This window comes from Oncorhynchus masou, chromosome 22 (genome assembly GCF_036934945.1).
Source record: "Oncorhynchus masou masou isolate Uvic2021 chromosome 22, UVic_Omas_1.1, whole genome shotgun sequence".
NCBI classification, from domain to species: Eukaryota; Metazoa; Chordata; class Actinopteri; order Salmoniformes; family Salmonidae; genus Oncorhynchus; species Oncorhynchus masou.
This window is the reverse complement of record NC_088233.1, coordinates 2,840,142-2,861,942: the sequence shown is the minus strand read 5'-3', so window position 1 is coordinate 2,861,942 and position 21,801 is coordinate 2,840,142. Positions and strand designations below refer to the sequence as shown.

Below are 21,801 nucleotides of genomic sequence, written 5' to 3'. Positions count from 1 at the left end.
ACACAGACACAGACAGACACAGACACAGACAGAGACAGAGGCACAGACAGAGACAGACAGACACACAGCTTCTTTCCCTGTTTATGATTTCCAACAGCTAAAGACCCACTATCCTTCACACTACTCAACACTATCCTTCACACTACTCAACACTATCCTTCACACTAGTCAACACTATCCTTCACACTAGTCAACACTATCCTTCACACTGCTCAACACTATCCTTCACACTACTCAACACTATCCTTCACACTAGTCAACACTATCCTTCACACTACTCAACACTATCCTTCACACTAGTCAACACTATCCTTCACACTAGTCAACACTTGACAGAGTTCAAATGTCACATTCACAAGAAGCAAGGCTTTCACATTTACCTATTTCATTGTAGAAGATAATCATGGAATAATTCACATTGGGGACGATATCAAGCATGTTTTGATTTTGCTCGGGAGCCCGTACGACTATTGGAAGTCAAACGGTGCTTTCAAATTTCACAAATTCTTCACTGATATTCCTATAGAGGAAGCCCCATAACTTCCTGATAATATAAGGGTGTCTCACCCTGACCTGTTTCACCTGTCTTGTGCTTCTCTCCAGCTGCCACCAGGTGTCTCACCCTGATCTGTTTCACCTGCCTTGTGCTTCTCTCCACCCCACACCAGGTGTCTCACCCTGACCTGTTTCACCTGCCTTGTGCTTCTCTCCACCCCCCACCAGGTGTCTCACCCTGATCTGTTTCACCTGTCTTGTGCTTCTCTCCACCCCACACCAGGTGTCTCACCCTGACCTGTTTCACCTGCCTTGTGCTTCTCTCCACCCCCCACCAGGTGTCTCACCCTGATCTGTTTCACCTGTCTTGTGCTTCTCTCCACCTGCCACCAGGTGTCTCACCCTGACCTGTTTCACCTGCCTTGTGCTTCTCTCCACCCCACACCAGGTGTCTCACCCTCTCTGTGTCTGTGTCTGTCTGTGTCTGTACATCAAAGCTGGGACCGAGAGACTGAAAAACAGCTTCTATCTCAAGGCCATCAGACTGTTAAACAGCAACCACTAACATTGAGTGGCTGCTGCCAACACACTGACTCAACTCCAGCCACTTCAATAATGGGAATTGATGGGAAAGGATGTAAAATATATCACTAGCCACTTTAAATAATGCTACCTAATATAATGTTTACATACCCTACATTATTCATCTCATATGTATACGTATATACTGTACTCTATCATCTACTGCATCCTTATGTAATACATGCATCACTAGCCACTTTAACTATGCCACTTTGTTTACATACTCATCTCATATGTATATACTGTACTCGATACCATCTACTGTATCTTGCCTATGCTGCTCTGTACCATCACTCATTCATATATCCTTATGTACATATTCTTTATCCACTTACACTGTGTATAAGAAATTAGTTTTGGAATTGTTAGTTAGATTACTTGTTGGTTATTACTGCATTGTCGGAACTGGAAGCACAAGCATTTCGCTACACTTGCATTAACATCTGCTAACCATGTGTATGTGACAAATAAAATTTGATTTGATTTGATTCACCCTGACCTGTTTCACCTGTCTTGTGCTTCTCTCCACCTGCCACCAGGTGTCTCACCCTGACCTGTTTCACCTGCCTTGTGCTTCTCTCCACCTGCCACCAGGTGTCTCACCCTGACCTGTTTCACCTGTCGTGTGCTTGTCTCCACCTGCCACCAGGTGTCACACCCTGACCTGTTTCACCTGCCTTGTGCTTCTCTCCACCTGCCACCAGGTGTCACACCCTGACCTGTTTCACCTGCCTTGTGCTTCTCTCCACCCCCCACCAGGTGTCTCACCCTGACCTGTTTCACCTGTCTTGTGCTTCTCTCCACTCCCACCAGTTTTTTTTAACCTTTATTTAACCAGGTAGGCCAGTTGAGAGTTCATTTACAACTGCGACCTGGCCAAGATAAAGCAATGCAGTGCAACAAAAACAACACAGAGTTACACATAAACAAACGTACAGTCAATAACACAATACAGAAAAATCTATATAGTACAGTGTGTGCAAATGTAGAAGAGTAGGGAGGTGAGGGCCAGCCAACGAGAGCATACAGGTCACAGTGGTGGGTAGTATATGGGGCTTTAGTGACAAAACGGATGGCACTGACTGCGATGGCACTACATCCAGTTCGCTGAGTAGAGTGTTGGGGGCTATTTTGTAAAAATGAGACTTTACAGTCTAACCAGATACCTAGGTATTTGTAGTTGTCCACATATTCTAAGTCAGAACCGTCCAGAGTAGTGATGCTGGACGTGCGGGGAGGTGCAGGCAGCGATCGGTTGAAGAGCATGCACTTAGTTTTACTAGCATTTAATAGCAGTTGGAGGCCACGGAAGGAGAGTTGTATGGAGTTGAAGCTCGTTTGGAGGTTAGTTAACACAGTGCAAAGAAGGTGTCTCCCAGGTATCTCCTGTGTATTTACACCTGCGTTTTCTGTTTGTCTGTTGCCAGTTCGTCTTGTCCCGTCAAGTCCTACCAGCGTGTTCCCGTGTTCCCTGTGCTCTAGTTTTTCCTAGTCTTCCCACTTCTGACCTTTCTGCCTGTCCTGAACCTGCCTGCCTGTCCCGAACCTGCCTGTCCTGATCCTACCTGCCTGTCAGGATCCTACCTGCCTGTCCTGAACCTGCCTGTTCTGATCCTACCTGCCTGTCTGGATCCTACCTGCCTGTCCCGAACCTGCCTGTCCTGATCCTACCTGCCTGTCCTGATCCTACCTGCCTGTCCTGATCCTACCTGCCTGTCCTGATCCTACCTGCCTGTCCTGAACCTGCCTGTCCTGATCCTACCTGCCTGTCCTGATCCTACCTACCTGTCCGGATCCTACCTGCCTGTCCTGAACCTGCCTGCCTGTCCTGAACCTGCCTGTCCTGATCCTACCTGCCTGTCCTGATCCTACCTCCCTGTCCTGAACCTGCCTGTCCTGATCCTACCTGCCTGTCCTGATCCTACCTGCCTGCCTGTCCTGAACCTGCCTGTCCTGATCCTACCTGCCCGTCCTGATCCTACCTGCCTGCCTGTCCTGAACCTGCCTGTCCTGATCCTACCTGCCCGTCCTGATCCTACCTGCCTGCCTGTCCTGAACCTGCCTGTCCTGATCCTACCTGCCTGTCCTGATCCTACCTGCCTGTCCTGAACCTGCCTGCCTGTCCTGATCCTACCTGCCTGTCCTGAACCTGCCTGACTCTAATTTGGATTTAGGCTCTTTGCCTGCATTGACATACCTTCTGCCTGCCCCTTGTTCTATAATAAACTCTGAAACTCGTACTATCGTACTATCCACCTCCTGTGTCTCCATCTGGGTCTTGGCCTGAGCCGTGATACAGGATTACAAACAATCATGAATACAGTGCAGTGTGAAAGAAGTCACAGAGAGAAGGCAGGGTTAGTGGCAGGGTCAGGTCAGGGTCAGGGTCAGGGTCAGGTCAGGGTCAGGTCAGGGTCAGGGACAGGGTCAGGTCAGGGTCAGGTCAGGGTCAGGTCAGGGTCAGGGTCAGGGTCAGGGTCAGGTGCAAGGTCAGGGTCAGGTCAGGGTCAGGTCAGGGTCAGGTCAGGGTCAGGTGCAAGGTCAGGGTCAGGTCAGGGTCAGGGTCAGGTCAGGGTCAGGGTCAGGGTCAGGTGCAAGGTCAGGGTCAGGTCAGGTGCAAGGTCAGGGTCAGGTCAGGGTCAGGTCAGGTGTAAGGTCAGGGTCAGGTCAGGTCAGGGTCAGGTGCAAGGTCAGGGTCAGGTCAGGGTCAGGTCAGGGTCAGGTGCTGGTGCAGGGTTTAGCCAGTTGAGAGAATGCTTTAAAGGGCCAGTCTGCGATTGCTACATCAATGTTTTTTACAACTTTTAAATGAATGATATATATACCCATTGTTTCTTGAAGAATATAGTGTTGTTTCTTGGTTGTTTTTTGTTATTTCAGTGTTCAGTTTTGATTTTTATTAAATAAGATGAACACTGGTCCGATCCCTGCTACACCTCATCAGACGAAGAGGAGGAAATCCGTTACAGAAACACCCACCACAAGAGGACCAAGCAGCGTGGTAACGGGCAGCAGCAGCAGCAGCCGCGGCCGAAATCTCAAGACTCCTGGACATGGGAGGGGATTCTGGATGGCCGCCAGAGCCGCCAGTTTGTTGTCAGTCAGCCAGGAGCTGCCAGAGTCGTCAGTCAGCCATGAGCTGCCAGAGCCGTCAGTTATCCAGGAGCTGCCAGAGCCGTCAGTCATCCAGGAGCTGCCAGAGCCGTCAGTCAGCCAGGAGCTGCCAGAGCCGTCAGTCAGCCAGGAGCTGCCACAGGCGTCAGTCAGCCAGGAGCTGCCAGAGCTGCCTGTCACTCCGGAGATGCCAGAGTCTCCCGCCTGTCCGACGCTGCCGGAGTCTCCCTCCTGTCCGGCGCTGCCGGAATCTCCCGTCCATTCGGGCCCCGTGGTGAGGGTCCCGAATGGTTCCTTCGTTTTGTCTTTATTTAGTATGGTCAGGGCGTGAGTTGGGGTGGGCAGTCTACGTTAGTTTTTCTATGATTTTCTATTTCTGTGTTTGGCCTGGTATGGTTCCCAATCAGAGGCAGTCAATCGTTGTCCCTGATTGAGAACCTTATTTAGGTAGCCTGTTTTCCTTTGTGTTTTGTGGGTGGTTGTTTTCAGTCTTTGTGTGTTTGCACCAGACACAACTGTTTCGGTTGTTTCTTTGTTGTTATTGTTATTTCAGTTTAGATTTTTATTAAATAAGATGAACACTAACCACGCTGCGCTTTGGTCCTCTCCTTCCACCGGCAACAACCCTTACAAAAGTCTACTTTCCTTAATGTTATCCTCATAAATAATCCTGATAGGTATCAGTCTGGTGTTTTCTGTAATGACCTTAGTGATCACTGTCCTGATTTGTCAAAGACGCTTGCTAAAAAACTGATGAACTGGCCTCTGTAAAATGGTATTTAATGCGACTATCCCCAATGCTTCTTCCTCTTTTCCCCCTGCAGGCAGTCACTGAGTCCGAGGTGCTAGAGGAGTTCCTGAACCTTGCCCTCAAAAAGCATCAGATGGTTTAGACCCTTTCTTCTTTAAGGTTGCTGCCCATATCACTGCCAAGCCTGTCTCTGACCTTTTTAAAAACAGGGGCACAAACTATGCAGTTGTTGAACTAATGTATTTTTTTTAAATGGGCATTATACTGAAGTTCTGCACTTTAATATGTTGTTCAGTACTGTAAAGAGTAAAGTAAAGAGCACTTAATCTAATATAACAGGCTATTCAAATATAATATACAGTGCATCATTTCTACTTAAAATGTCAAAGGGACGCAAAAGGCATCACATTAACAGACATTAACAATGTCTACACTGTATTTATGATCAATTTAATCTTATTTTAATTGACAAAAGGACATTTCTAAGTGACCCTGAACTTTAGAAGGGTAGTGTACATCCCAACATGGTCCATGTTGGAAACAGCATTCTGCATGAATTCCGACTCTTTCAACTTGCAGCAAAAACAATTTTATGAAATCTAATTGGCTAAACGTTGTTTAACCTGTCTCTCCTTTCTGGGGAGGTTCCCAATGCTTGGAAGACAGCCACGATTCATCCTTTATTTAAAGGGGCAGATCAAACTGATCCTAACTGTTATAGGCCTATTTCTATTTTCCCCTGTTTATCAAAAGTGTTGGAAAAACTTGTCAATAATCAGCTGACTGTCTTTCTTGATGTCTGTGGTATTCTCTCTGGTATGCAATCTGGTTCCCACTCAGGTTCTCAATGATGTCACTAGTGTTGGACTAGTAACCGAAAGGTTGCAAGTTCAAACCCCCGAGCTGACAAGGTAAAAATCTGTCCTTCTGCCCCTGAACAGGCAGTTAACCCACTGTTCCTAGGCCGTCATTGAAAATAAGAATTTGTTCTTAACTGACTTGCCTAGTAAAATAAATAAAATATAAATTGCCCTTGATTCTAAGCAATATTGTGGTGCCATTTTTATTGACTTGGCCAAAGCTTTTGGTACGGTAGACCATTCCATTCCTGTGGGCCGGCTAAGGAGGAATAACAATGGAATAACAGTGGATTAACTATGGATTAACAATGGAATAACAGTGATGTGTGTACAGGTAACGTAGGTGATGTAATGCAGGTGTTTTTCACTCGGGGCTCCCCTTCCAGCATTGGGAAATATCCTGCAAACCCCTCTGCTCATCTGCCACGTCTATTTCTATGGGCACAAGCACTGTTCATGACAAAAACTGTTCACACCCTATTAGTGGAGAGAACATTTTGCAGGTTTAAAGTTTACAGTATTTCCTGCAATTCTACACATTTTGTCATTGGGTGCAGAGAACATGTTGCAGTTTGAAAAATATAATTTTCTTGCAAATCTACACATTTTTCCATGTCTAATGTGTATTCATGTGATATTTGAGTGACTCAAACATTACAACAAAATACCTTGGCTAAAAAAAACGTGAGCTGACTAGTTGATCTGGACATTTCTGATATAAAAATCTCTGTAAGGTCTGTAATGACTGACATGACAAGAGGAACTGATGATGCACTACCCAATTTTGAAATTGCACCCTGTGCTTTCTACTATTACAACTATAAAAGAGTAAGTTGAAAGCCGGACTGAGTTCCTTAAAAAGTTCTTTAAAAAATTGTTTACCATTGAAAAGCTGTGGTTTGAATTGAAGAGGGCCAGTCCATAAGAACAGACAAAGGATATCAAGGATCTGGAAAGATTCTGTATGGTAGAACGGTCTAAGATCCCTCCCACTGTGTTCCTCAACTCATAAAACATTTTACAGAAAAGCTCAGTGCTGTTATCCTCGCAAGGTGAGGTATTGGAAGGTATTGAAAACAGGAGTGTCAATAATTTTTCCCTCTACCTTTTAGAGGGAAAAAATATTACATGTTAAACTAAATCGCTTTCTCTGAGTATTTGTATCAGTATAAATAATATATTTTCCCCATTTTTTGGGAGAATATAATATAGCTCGGGATTTGAATTATTTATTATTATAGAGTCATTTTTGCTCATCTTTATCAAGGGTGTCAGTAATTTCAGACCCCACTGTATGTCCATGCCAGCTTGTCTCATTAACGTATCAGTTGTCTTACAGAACACCTTCAGGTTGTCTTACAGAACACCTTCAGGTTGTCTTACTGAACACCTTCAGGTGGTCTTACAGAACACCTTTAGGTTGTCTTACTGAACACCTTCAGGTTGTCTTACTGAACACCTTCAGGTTGTCTTACAGAACACCTTTAGGTTGTCTTACTGAACACCTTCAGGTTGTCTTACAGAACACCTTCAGGTTGTCTTACAGAACACCTTCAGGTTGTCTTACAGAACACCTTCAGGTTGTCTTACAGAACACCTTCAGGTTGTCTTACTGAACACCTTCAGGTTGTCTTACTGAACACCTTCAGGTTGTCTTACAGAACACCTTCAGGTTGGCTTACAGAACACTTTCAGCTTGTCTTACAGAACACCTTCAGGTTGGCGTACTGAACACCTTCAGGTTGTCTTACAGAACACCATCAGGTTGTCTTACTGAACACCATCAGGTTGTCTTACTGAACACCTTCAGGTTGTCTTACTGAACACCTTCAGGTTGTCTTACAGAACACCTTCAGGTTGTCTCAATGTCTCAGTTGTCTTACAGAACACCTTCAGGTTGTCTTACAGAACACCTTCAGGTTGTCTTACAGAACACCTTCAGGTTGTCTTACTGAACACCTTCAGGTTGTCTCAATGTCTCAGTTGTCTTACAGAACACCTTCAGGTTGTCTTACAGAACACCTTTAGGTTGGCGTACTGAACACCTTCAGGTTGTCTTACAGAACACCTTCAGGTTGTCTTACAGAACACCATCAGGTTGTCTTACTGAACACCATCAGGTTGTCTTACTGAACACCATCAGGTTGTCTTACTGAACACCTTCAGGTTGTCTTACTGAACACCATCAGGTTGTCTTACTGAACACCTTCAGGTTGTCTTACTGAACACCTTCAGGTTGTCTTACAGAACACCATCAGGTTGTCTTACTGAACACCATCAGGTTGTCTTACTGAACACCATCAGGTTGTCTTACAGAACACCTTCAGGATGTCTTACTGAACACCTTCAGGTTGTCTTACAGAACACCATCAGGTTGTCTTACTGAACACCATCAGGTTGTCTTACTGAACACCTTCAGGTTGTCTTACTGAACACCTTCAGGTTGTCTCAATGTCTCAGTTGTCTTACAGAACACCTTCAGGTTGTCTTACAGAACACCTTCAGGTTGTCTTACAGAACACCTTCAGGTTGTCTTACTGAACACCTTCAGGTTGTCTCAATGTCTCAGTTGTCTTACAGAACACCTTCAGGTTGTCTTACAGAACACCTTTAGGTTGGCGTACTGAACACCTTCAGGTTGTCTTACAGAACACCTTCAGGTTGTCTTACAGAACACCATCAGGTTGTCTTACTGAACACCATCAGGTTGTCTTACTGAACACCATCAGGTTGTCTTACTGAACACCTTCAGGTTGTCTTACTGAACACCATCAGGTTGTCTTACTGAACACCTTCAGGTTGTCTTACAGAACACCATCAGGTTGTCTTACTGAACACCATCAGGTTGTCTTACTGAACACCATCAGGTTGTCTTACTGAACACCTTCAGGTTGTCTTACTGAACACCTTCAGGTTGTCTGACAGAACACCTTCAGGTTGTCTTACAGAACACCTTCAGGTTGTCTGACAGAACACCATCAGGTTGTCTTACAGAACACCATCAGGTTGTCTTACTGAACACCATCAGGTTGTCTTACTGAACACCATCAGGTTGTCTTACTGAACACCATCAGGTTGTCTTACAGAACACCTTCAGGATGTCTTACAGAACACCTTCAGGTTGTCTGACAGAACACCTTCAGGTTGTCTTACAGAACACCTTCAGGTTGTCTGACAGAACACCTTCAGGTTGTCTTACAGAACACCTTCAGGTTGTCTTACAGAACACCTTCAGGTTGTCTTACAGAACACCTTCAGGTTGTCTGACAGAACACCTTCAGGTTGTCTGACAGAACACCTTCAGGTTGTCTTACAGAACACCTTCAGGTTGTCTGACAGAACACCTTCAGGTTGTCTGACAGAACACCTTCAGGTTGTCTCAATGTCTCAGTTGTCTTACAGAACACCTTCTGACTGGTCTAACCAGTCTCTACACAGGGTCTTGCAGACTGGCCTAACCAGTCTCTACACAGGGCCTTGCAGACTGGCCTAACCAGTCTCTACACAGGGTCTTCTGTAGACTGGCCTAACCAGTCTCTACACAGGGCCTTGCAGACTGGCCTAACCAGTCTCTACACAGGGTCTTCTGTAGACTGGCCTAACCAGTCTCTACACAGGGCCTTGCAGACTGGCCTAATCCGTCTCTACACAGGGCCTTGTAGACTGGCCTAACCAGTCTCTACACAGGGTCTTCTGTAGACTGGCCTAACCAGTCTCTACACAGGGCCTTGCAGACTGGCCTAATCCGTCTCTACACAGGGCCTTGTAGACTGGTCCAATCAGCACTATGGGGACATGATCAGTGATTGGGTGGAGAAAGAGAGCACTCTTGTCTGGGTTTTTAGCCTTTATTAACACTTGTAATACAGATGTATAGATTTATTACTGCCTTTATTAATGCATTATTATAAGATGATATGTCAGATGCTGGCTGGAATGACTTCTGGCTCTAGATAGAGTGATTTCTTATGATGGCAGGAGACTTTTACATGAAGTTACGCTGTTGTATTTCTGCTTAATCACCCTGGGAGTGACCCCACTCTCTGAGGGTGTACCAGGGGGAGTTGGGATAATGACTGACCCTGGGAGTGACCCCACTCTCTGAGGGTGTACCAGGGGGAGTTGGGATAACTCACAACTTGCAGACTTGTTTACGTGTTGCTGTGCGTTTTGTTGCCAACCTTACTTTGCTACCTGACAACTTTACAGTTTTTACTTTTTAATTACCGTTTATATTTTTGTTTTTTCCCTCACTCAACTTTTTCACTCCGGACGCTTTATCTGGACGTGGTTTGTCAGGACCTCCAACAGCCGAAGCTCAGTAGTAACATGAACATGATGTCTTCTAATTGCAGTCACTGTACTCATAATATACAGGAGAACGATCGCCTTACGGCGAGGATAGCTGTGCTACAGGCCCAGCTTCAGACGCAATCGTTAGGCAAGGGTCATTTCAGTGTAGGAAAGGATGAAACGGCGTCTGTGCCACCAGTAAGTACAGATGATAACGTTAGTATACATCCCCTCTCACGGTCCCCGCAGCCGGACAACTTTCTCACGGTTTCTGGAGGGAAATGCTGTAGGAACGCTGAACCGGTGTCGCTCATTCAGCCGACAGAAACTTCAACTGGTTTTCCCCATTAAGCAGCGAGTCGGAGTCTGAGCCTCCTCTTCTCTGGTCTCTACTCCTCCCGTTATGCGGTCTGAGACGCCAAAGCTTCCCCCCATTGGCTCTGACAAATTGAAAACACTAGTCATTGGCAACTCCATTGCCTGCAGTATTAGACTTAAAACAAATCATCCAGCGATCATAGTCCTGTGTGGCTCAGTCGGTAGAGCATGGCGCTTGCAACGCCAAGCGTCGTGGGTTCGATTCCCGCTGGGGCCACCCATATGTAAAAGTAGTGGCCCCAGCCGACTTGTAAGTCGCTTTGGACAAAAGCGTCTGCTAAATGGGATATATTATTATATTACCAGGGGGCAGGGCTACCGACGTTAAGGCTAATCTGAAGATGGTGCTGGCTAAGGCTAAAACTGGCGAGAGTATAGAGATATTGTTATCCACGTCGGCACCTACGATGTTAGGATGAAACAGTCAGAGATCACCAAGCGCAACATAGCTTCTGCGTGTAAATCAGCTAGAAAGATGTTTCGGCATCGAGTAATTGTCTCTGGCCCCCTCCCAGTTAGGGGGAGTGATGAGCTCTACAGCAGAGTCTCACAACTCAATTGCTGGTTGAAAACTGTTTTCTGCCCCTCCCAAAAGATAGAATTTGTAGATAATTGTCCCTCTTTCTGGGACTCACCCACAAACAGGACCAAGCCTGGCCTGCTGAGGAGTGACGGACTCCATCCTAGCTGGAGGGGTGCTCTCATCTTATCTACCAACATAGACAGGGCTCTAACTCCTCTAGCTCCACAATGAAATAGGGTGCAGGCCAGGCAGCAGGCTGTTAGCCAGCCTGCCAGTATAGTGGAGTCTGCCACTAGCACAGTCAGTGTAGTCAGCTCAGCTATCTCCATTGAGACCGTGTCTGTGCCTCGACCTAGGTTGGGCAAAACTAAACATGGCCGTGTTCGCCTTAGCAATCTCACTAGGATAAAGACCACCTCCATTCCTGTCATTATTGAAAGAGCGGCAGGGTAGCCTAGTGGTTAGAGCGTTGGACTAGTGACTGAAAGGTTAGAGCGTTGGACTAGTAACCGAAAGGTTACAAGTTCAAATCCCCGAGCTGACAAGGTACAAATCTGTCGTTCTGCCCCTTAACAGGCAGTTAACCCACTGTTCCTAGGCCGTCATTGAAAATAAGAATTTGTTCTTAACTGACTTGCCTAGTAAAAAAAAGTTAAAAAAAAAAGATCATGATATCTCACATCTCAAAATAGGGCCACTTAATGTTAGATCCCTTACTTCAAAGGCAGTTATAGTCAATGAACTAATCACTGATCATATAATCTTGATGTGATTGGCCTGACTGAAACATGGCTTAAGCCTGATGAATTTACTGTGTTAAATGAGGCCTCACCTCCTGGTTAGACTAGTGACCGCATCCCGCAGAGGTGTTGCTAACATTTACGATAGCAAATTTATATTTACAAAAAAAAGAGACGTTTTCTTCTAAAAATTGTGTTTTCATCTTTTGAGCTTCTAGTCATGAAATCTTTGCAGCCTACTCAATCACTTTTTATAGCTACTGATTACAGGCCTCCTGGGCCAAATACAGCGTTCCTCATTGAGTTCCCTGAATTCCTATCCGACCTTGTAGTCATGGCAGATAATATTCTAATCTTTGGTGACTTTAATATTCACATGGAAAAGTCCACAGACCCAGTCCAAAAGGCTTTCGGAGCCATCATCCACTCAGTGGGTTTTGTCCAACATGTCTCTGGACCTACTCACTGTCACAGTCATACTCTGGACCTAGTTTTGTCCCATGGAATAAATGTTGTGGATCTTAATGTTTTTCCTCATAATCCTGGACTATCATTTTATTATGTTTGCAATTGCAACAAATAATCTGCTCGGACCCCAACCAAGGAACATCAAAGTCGTGCTATAAATTCACAGACAACACAAAGATTCCTTGATGTCCTTCCAGATTCCCTCTGTCTACCCAAGACGCCAGAGGACAAAAATCAGTTAACCACCTAACTGAGGAACTCAATTTAACCTTGCGCAATACTCTAGATGCAGTTGCACCCCTAAAAACTAAAAACATTTCTAATAAGAAACTAGCTCCCTGGTACATAGAAAATACCCGAGCTCTGAAGCAAGCTTCCAGAAAATTGGAACGGAAATGGCACCACACCAAACTGGAAGTCTTCCGACGAGCTTGGAAAGACAGTACCGTGCAGTATCGAATAGCCCTCACTGCTGCTCAATCATCCTATTTTTCTAACTTAATTGAGGAAAATAAGAACAATCCGAAATTCCTTTTTGATACTGTCGCAAAGCTAACTAAAAAGCAGCATTCCCCAAGAGAGGATGACTTTCACTTCAGCAGTGATAAATTCATTAACTTCTTTGAGGAAAAGATCACAATTATTAGAAAGCAAATTACAGACTCCTCTTTAAATCTGCGTATTCCTTCAAACCTCAGTTGTCCTGAGTCTGCACAACTCTGCCAGGACCTAGGATCAAGAGAGCCGTTCAAGTGTTTTAGCACTATATCTCTTGACACAATGATGAAAATAATCATGGCCTCTAAACCTTCAAGCTGCATACTGGACCCTGTCCAACTAAACTGCCCCACTCTCTGAGGGTCTCAGAGGGCATTGGGATATGGAAAAAGCACATTTGCAATTCACACGTGTATAAAATACATTTGTACAGGTGAAATAGGACAAGTTAAGCACCCAACAAATTAATTTAATTACTATTAACAAGACATTTATTTTTGTTTTCAAAAAAGCGACCAACTTTTACATTTTTTTTTACTACCAATGACCCACATTACAACCTACCAACATAACCTTTTACTGTAGGTAAAAGGGGGGGGGGGGTCGTGTGTTACAGTGTGTGAAGCCTACAGTTTTTAAACTCGCTTGTATGACTCTTTTATTTTAAAAACCCTGTTCCGTTTAAGCATGTTGGGAGGACTTTTGCTACCAGTAGACTAAGCAGATAGCCGACTTCTGAAGGTTGACTTGAACAGGTGAGACGTCACGTGACCACCGTACACAGAAGTCATTCAAGCAGTTGAACCGAGTCATGCCTTGGGAGTTATTATTTTTTATTTAACTATAATTCCTAATGTTTTATCCACTGGGGCTGGATGATACGATATAATCCGAGGACCATAGCGTGTGCCTTGCGATTGAACACCCGGAATAAGAAGGAAAGAGAACGATTTTACCTTACAAAATGACTTCGAAACAGTTGGCTTTCATTCTGATATGTACTTTATGGAACAGGATATCGGTGTGTGCTGGAGGTAAGATTATATTCTGTCATTTAATCTATTGACAATATTGTTTAATCGATGAAACGGAAAACCGATTCAATTATATGTTATTTTATCGATCAGAAAATGTGACCTTTTTTGGGGGGGGGGTCTAATTTATAAACTCTACCGCATGCTATCGTGCGTAGAGCGCGAGCGAGGTGTTTTTTTGCTGAAGAATATGATTTGAGTTTCTAGCAAATTCCATTAGTATAGACGGTATAAACATTATATGTAGTTTGAAATTCTTTGCACAGGTTGTTTATCGCCAATAGGAAACGAACGAAAGTGACGACTCCTTGCGTCATAATGTCGAACGAACAGCCTATCTCTGTTTAAAGATACGTTACTCATTAAAATAAATAGAATTAGAAGACAAGAGACAGTTGCCAATCAGTTGGAGAAGAGACAACCAATCAAATGTCAAGTACACGTCTGTCGGCTCTCAACACTGCAACCTTTCAAGTGTCATTCAGTCATGAGTTCTCTCGTCCAGTCGGACACTAACGACGACAATTGCTCCAATCTGGACTTCGTACCCGGATATACAGCTCAGCGCTACCACCGTGTTAATAATAAATCATATACAAAATGTTAAAACAGAGTGTGTGTTTGTGCAGTGGTTACTTTGTAAATGGGAAGGTTCTGGAAAAGGGTGGTGACCTGCGAGGCTCTGAGGGACCAGAACGCAGGAAAACAACAGCGTCTTTGTAATAAATCATTGCATGCATTTACTTTATTGCTCATCTATCACACCAGTATTTCTACTTGCACATCACCATCTGCTCATCTATCACACCAGTATTTCTACTTGCACATCACCATCTGCTCATCTATCACACCAGTATTTCTACTTGCACATCGCCATCTGCTCATCTATCACACCAGTATTTCTACTTGCACATCGCCATCTGCTCATCTATCACACCAGTATTTCTACTTGCACATCGCCATCTGCTCATCTATCACACCAGTATTTCTACTTGCACATCGCCATCTGCTCATCTATCACACCAGTATTTCTATTTGCACATCGCCATCTGCTCATCTATCACACCAGTATTTCTACTTGCATCATCTGCTCATCTATCACACCAGTATTTCTGCTCATCTGCTCATCTATCACACCAGTATTTCTACTTGCACATCGCCATCTGCTCATCTATCACACCAGTATTTCTACTTGCACATCGCCATCTGCTCATCTATCACACCAGTATTTCTACTTGCACATCGCCATCTGCTCATCTATCACACCAGTATTTCTACTTGCACATCGCCATCTGCTCATCTATCACACCAGTATTTCTACTTGCACATCGCCATCTGCTCATCTATCACACCAGTATTTCTACTTGCACATCGCCATCTGCTCATCTATCACACCAGTATTTCTACTTGCACATCGCCATCTGCTCATCTATCACACCAGTATTTCTACTTGCACATCGCCATCTGCTCATCTATCACACCAGTATTTCTACTTGCACATCGCCATCTGCTCATCTATCACACCAGTATTTCTACTTGCACATCGCCATCTGCTCATCTCACACCAGTATTTCTACTTGCACATCACCATCTGCTCATCTATCACACCAGTATTTCTACTTGCACATCACAATCTGCTCATCTATCACACCAGTATTTCTACTTGCACATCGCCATCTGCTCATCTATCACACCAGTATTTCTACTTGCACATCACCATCTGCTCATCTATCACACCAGTATTTCTACTTGCACATCGCCATCTGCTCATCTATCACACCAGTATTTCTACTTGCACATCGCCATCTGCTCATCTATCACACCAGTATTTCTACTTGCACATCGCCATCTGCTCATCTATCACACCAGTATTTCTCTACTTGCACATCACCATCTGCTCATCTATCACACCAGTATTTCTACTTGCACATCGCCATCTGCTCATCTATCACACCAGTATTTCTACTTGCACATCGCCATCTGCTCATCTATCACACCAGTATTTCTACTTGCACATCGCCATCTGCTCATCTATCACACCAGTATTTCTACTTGCACATCGCCATCTGCTCATCTATCACACCAGTATTTCTACTTGCACATCACCATCTGCTCATCTATCACACCAGTATTTCTACTTGCACATCGCCATCTGCTCATCTATCACACCAGTATTTCTACTTGCACATCGCCATCTGCTCATCTATCACACCAGTATTTCTACTTGCACATCGCCTCATCTATCACACCAGTATTTCTCATCTCTGCTCATCTATCACACCAGTATTTCTACTTGCACATCGCCATCTGCTCATCTATCACACCAGTATTTCTACTTGCACATCGCCATCTGCTCATCTATCACACCAGTATTTCTACTTGCACATCGCCATCTGCTCATCTATCACACCAGTATTTCTACTTGCACATCGCCATCTGCTCATCTATCACACCAGTATTTCTACTTGCACATCGCCATCTGCTCATCTATCACACCAGTATTTCTACTTGCACATCGCCATCTGCTCATCTATCACACCAGTATTTCTACTTGCACATCGCCATCTGCTCATCTATCACTCCAGTGTTAATCTGCTAAATTGTAATTACTTCGCTACTATTGGCCTATTTATTGCCTTACCTCCTCACGCCATTTGCACACATTGTATATATACTTTCTTTTTTTTCTATTGTGTTATTGAATGTTCGCTTGTTTATTCCATGTGTAACTCTGGTGTTGTTGTTTTTGTTGCACTGCTTTGCTTTATCTTGGCCAGGTCGCAGTTGTAAATGAGATCTTGTTCTCAACTGGCCTACCTGGTTAAATAAAGGTGTTCTCAACTGGCCTACCTGGTTAAATAAAGGTGAAATAAATGTAAAATAGATCAATAATTACCCTCCCGTGGCACAGAGCAGTGTAGTAGATGCGCTTACAGAAGCTACACACGCATTTCATGTAATTCTACATCATATTAGATGACTGGATATTTTAGCATAATAGTTTTTAATACCTTTATAAATTATCTGTCATTTACAGGCTACTCTGACACTGACGACCTGAGAATCTGAGATCAATGAAAACGACCTGGTCTTGAATATATGAAAAGCCTAGGTGTGTGGAGACACACACATATTGTACAATAAAGATTTCCAGTTTCACCGACTCACCGGCGATGGTTGATGCACTCGTGCCAAAATCCTATCTCTCTCTTGTTCTACTTTGTAAAACAATACTGTTGGCTCAATAGGTATATTTGGAAGTTGATAACATATTTGGTAGCCTACAGACAGATTGTCTTCTTTTTTCTGCAGGATCCATCTGCTTTCCAACCTGTGTTTTTCTTAGAGATCTCTAATTTCATTAGAGATTTTGCTAAAGGCTGTTTGTTTACCGAGACAGACTTGTCGTGCGTTCCCGACGATAGGCAATGCCTTGTGATTGGGCTAAACACAATACACAGCTAGACTATAACAAAAGAGAGAGCTATTGATCCTCTGTGGCTAAATCATATGCCTACTACTCTTGATGTACTATTCTGAATTATTTCATTGCTTTATCAACAGACAGTAATTATATAATTTTGGCAAATGTATTGTATTTTATCAGGGGTGTTGCGGTACCTCCAGCGCCCATCCCGCGGCTATGATCCTATAAGGAAATAAATGATTAAGTGCAACGCTGGGGGAGATGAGAGTTGCAGGCTCATGTCTTCTCAGATCAGAGAGAGGAAGAGAGGTCATAGAAAGTGGATATCATTCTAGTACTGAGAGATACATGCGCGCGTTTCTCTTTCACCCCGGTAATGGCCAGTGGCAACGCGTTGGTACCGGTTGCGCAAGCCATAAACCCGGGGCGGCCCAACACGAATCAATTCTTACAATATCAGGCACGTTTTCACATTACGTTTTTTAGGTGGAAGCACAACTACATAGGAGGAAACTTGAATGAAATCTGATTGATTTTATTATTTAAAAAAAAAATACATCGCAAACAGTTCGCGTGAACGCGCACGCACTCAATTCTTCATTGCTGCGACATACTTGCTTGTTTAGATATCTGATCACGTTCGGCAGCGTTTCATTTCGGGGAGATTTTCGGCACACCACCTGTTCCTGGCAAATATGTTCGGGAAACGAAACAGTGCGGTTCAAATGAAACACTGTTGTGTGTACAACAGATGAATCCAATCCTAAGGACTTCCCCCAGGGCTTCTTAGCTAGCCTGCTCTTTACCATACCTGAATATGTTGACCGACTGGTCATTGTAGTAGTTCGAACTGACAGACAGTGAGGGGATCTCTGTACTCCTGTTGTTCTTTCTGGCGTGGGGATTAAATGGTTAAAGGTTGCTTATACTAAAGGGATCTGTTGTTGCTCTTTATGGCAGTGTATGCTTGCAGATACATTCATGACCTGTTTTTCCCCCCCCCCCACTGCTAACAGTGGTGTTTTAGGGCTGCTATAGAACTACTCAACATCTAAACCAAATCAATACTCTATGGTTGTCTGCTAACAGTGGTGTTTTAGGGCTGCTATAGAACTACTCAACATCTAAACCAAATCAATACTCTATGGTTGTCTGCTAACAGTGGTGTTTAGGGCTGCTATAGAACTACACTGTGGTTGTCCTGTATTCATTTCCGGTTGATTTGAAGTTGTCAAAAGAAATCAGAGGAGACTGAAAAACAAGGAATTTATAGAACTAAATAACTGACTGTATGTCCTGCTCTTTAAACTCATATGGCCCCTTCTCTCCCTTCTAGAACACCTGCTCTTTCAACTCATATGGCCCCTTCTCTCCCTTCTAGAACACCTGCTCTTTCAACTCATATGGCCCCTTCTCTCCCTTCTAGAACACCTGCTCTTTCAACTCATATGGCCCCTTCTCTCCCTTCTAGAACACCTGCTCTTTAAACTCATATGGCCCCTTCTCTCCCTTCTACAACACCTGCTCTTTAAACTCATATGGCCCCTTCTCTCCCTTCTACAACACCTGCTCTTTCAACTCATATGGCCCCTTCTCTCACTTCTAGAACACCTGCTCTTTCAACTCATATGGCCCCTTCTCTCCCTTCTAGAACACCTGCTCTTTCAACTCATATGGCCCCTTCTCTCCCTTCTAGAACACCTGCTCTTTCAACTCATATGGCCCCTTCTCTCCCTTCTAGAACACCTGCCCTTTCAACTCATATGGCCCCTTCTCTCCCTTCTAGAACACCTGCTCTTTCAACTCATATGGCCCCTTCTCTCCCTTCTAGAACACCTGCTCTTTCAACTCATATGGCCCCTTCTCTCCCTTCTAGAACACCTGCTCTTTAAACTCATATGGCCCCTTCTCTCCCTTCTAGAACACCTGCTCTTTCAACTCATATGGCCCCTTCTCTCCCTTCTAGAACACCTGCTCTTTCAACCCATATGGCCCCTTCTCTCCCTTCTAGAACACCTGCTCTTTCAACCCATATGGCCCCTTCTCTCCCTTCTAGAACACCTGCTCTTTAAACTCATATGGCCCCTTCTCTCCCTTCTAGAACACCTGCTCTTTCAACTCATATGGTCCCTTCTCTCCCTTCTAGAACACCTGCTCTTTAAACCCATATGGCCCCTTCTCTCCCTTCTAGAACACCTGCTCTTTAAACTCATATGGCCCCTTCTCTCCCTTCTAGAACACCTGCTCTTTCAACCCATATGGCCCCTTCTCTCCCTTCTAGAACACCTGCTCTTTAAACCCATATGGCCCCTTCTCTCCCTTCTAGAACACCTGCTCTTTAAACTCATATGGCCCCCTCTCTCCCTTAAAGAACTACGTTCTGTTTCCCCTTAAAGAACTGGCTGTATGTCCTGTCTTCCCCTTAAAGATCTGACTGTATGTCCTGTCTTCCCCTTAAAGAACTGGCTGTATGTCCTGTCTTCCCCTTAAAGATCTGACTGTATGTCCTGTCTTCCCCTTAAAGATCTGGCTGTATGTCCTGTCTTCCCCTTAAAGATCTGACTGTATGTCCTGTCTTCCCCTTAAAGATCTGGCTGTATGTCCTGTCTTCCCCTTAAAGATCTGACTGTATGTCCTGTCTTCCCCTTAAAGATCTGACTGTATGTCCTGTCTTCCCCTTAAAGATCTGACTGTATGTCCTGTCTTCCCCTTAAAGATCTGACTGTATGTCCTGTCTTCCCCTTAAAGAACTGGCTGTATGTCCTGTCTTCCCCTTAAAGATCTGGCTGTATGTCCTGTCTTCCCCTTAAAGATCTGGCTGTATGTCCTGTCTTCCACAGGCATATGCTTCTGCTCTGACAGAACAGCACATTATCCTACTTTCTCCAATGTTACATCTGATGCATTTGCTCCTCAGCGATTTGCTATTCCTCAAAGTACCCATTTGCCCCATGAGGGAGCTGAGCTGCAAGTAAAAACAACTGGGTGAAAAAACAAACCAGTTCACCTTCACCTTCCATTAAGTTGACCTGTTCCAGTCACTGTGTAACCAGCAACAATACTGCCCACCTGCTCTGCTGAGTCATACAGTACTGTTTATAGATGCTAGTCCTCTGCCTGAGTCCTAAATACCACCCTATTCCCTATATAGTGCACTGCTTTAGACCAGGGCCCTATAGAACCCTATTCCCTATATAGTGCACTACTTTAGACCAGAGCCCTATAGAACCCTATTCCCTATATATAGTGCACTATTTTTGGCCAGAGCCCTATAGAACCCTATTCCCTATACATAGTGCACTATTTTTGACCAGGGCCCTATAGAACCCTATTCCCTATATATAGTGCACTATTTTTGACCAGGGCCCTATAGAACCCTATTCCCTATATAGTGCACTGCTTTAGACCAGGGCCCTATAGAACCCTATTCCCTATATAGTGCACTACTTTAGACCAGAGCCCTATAGAACCCTATTCCCTATATATAGTGCACAACTTTAGACCAGGGCCCTATAGAACCCTATTCCCTATATATAGGTGTGGATAATAAGGGAGACAAGGGGCCATATGGGTTTAAACAGCAGGTGTTCTAGAAGGGAGAGAAGGGGCCATATGAGTTTAAAGAGCAGGTGTTCTAGATGGGAGAGAAGGGGCCATATGGGTTTAAAGAGCAGGTGTTCTAGAAGGGAGAGAAGGGGCCATATGGGTTTAAAGAGCAGGTGTTTGAGAAGGGAGACAAGGGGCCATATGGGTTGAAAGAGCAGGTGTTCTAGAAGGGAGAGAAGGGGCCATATGGGTTTAAAGAGCAGGTGTTCTAGAAGGGAGAGAAGGGGCCATATGGGTTTAAAGAGCAGGTGTTTGAGAAGGGAGACAAGGGGCCACATGAGTTTAAAGAGCAGGTGTTCTAGAAGGGAGAGTAGGGGCCATATGAGTTGAAAGAGCAGGTGTTCTAGAAGGGAGAGAAGGGTCCATATGGGTTTAAAGAGCAGGTGTTCTAGAAGGGAGACAAGGGGCCATGGTAATAACCAAATAAATATAACATGGTAATAACCGAATAAATATAACATGGTAATAACCGAATAAATATAACATGGTAATAACATGGTAATAACTGAATAAATATAACATGGTAATAACATGGTAATAACCAAATAAATATAACATGGTAATAACCGAATAAAAATAACATGGTAAAAACATGGTACTAACCGAATAAATATAACATGGTAATAACATGGTAATAACCGAATAAATATAACATTGTAATAACCGAATAAATATAACATGGTAACAACATGGTAATAACTGAATAAATATAACATGGTAACAACATGGTAATAACCGAATAAATATAACATGGTAATAACCAAATAAATATAACATGGTAATAACATGGTAATAACCAAATATAACATGGTAATAACCGAATAAATATAGCAATGTAATAACATGGTAATAACCGAATAAATATAACATGGTAATAACATGGTAATAACCAAATAAATATAACATGGTAATAACCAAATAAAAATAACATGGTAATAACATGGTACTAACCGAATAAATATAACATGGTAATAACATGGTAATAACCGAATAAATATAACATTGTAATAACCGAATAAATATAACATGGTA

The 21,801-nt window shown here is 43.9% G+C and overlaps 1 protein-coding gene across 1 annotated transcript in view; it reads left to right on the top strand.

Moving 5' to 3' along the window:
- The first annotated feature begins 13,435 nt into the window (after window positions 1-13,435).
- sigirr (single immunoglobulin and toll-interleukin 1 receptor (TIR) domain) overlaps window positions 13,436-21,801 on the top strand; it is a 22,220-nt gene continuing 13,854 nt past the window's right edge. Inside the window, exon 1 of the mRNA XM_064929104.1 lies at window positions 13,436-13,736. Within this exon, the coding sequence (XP_064785176.1) occupies window positions 13,667-13,736 (70 nt within the window). The 5' untranslated portion in view covers window positions 13,436-13,666. The remainder of the gene's footprint in view (window positions 13,737-21,801) is intronic.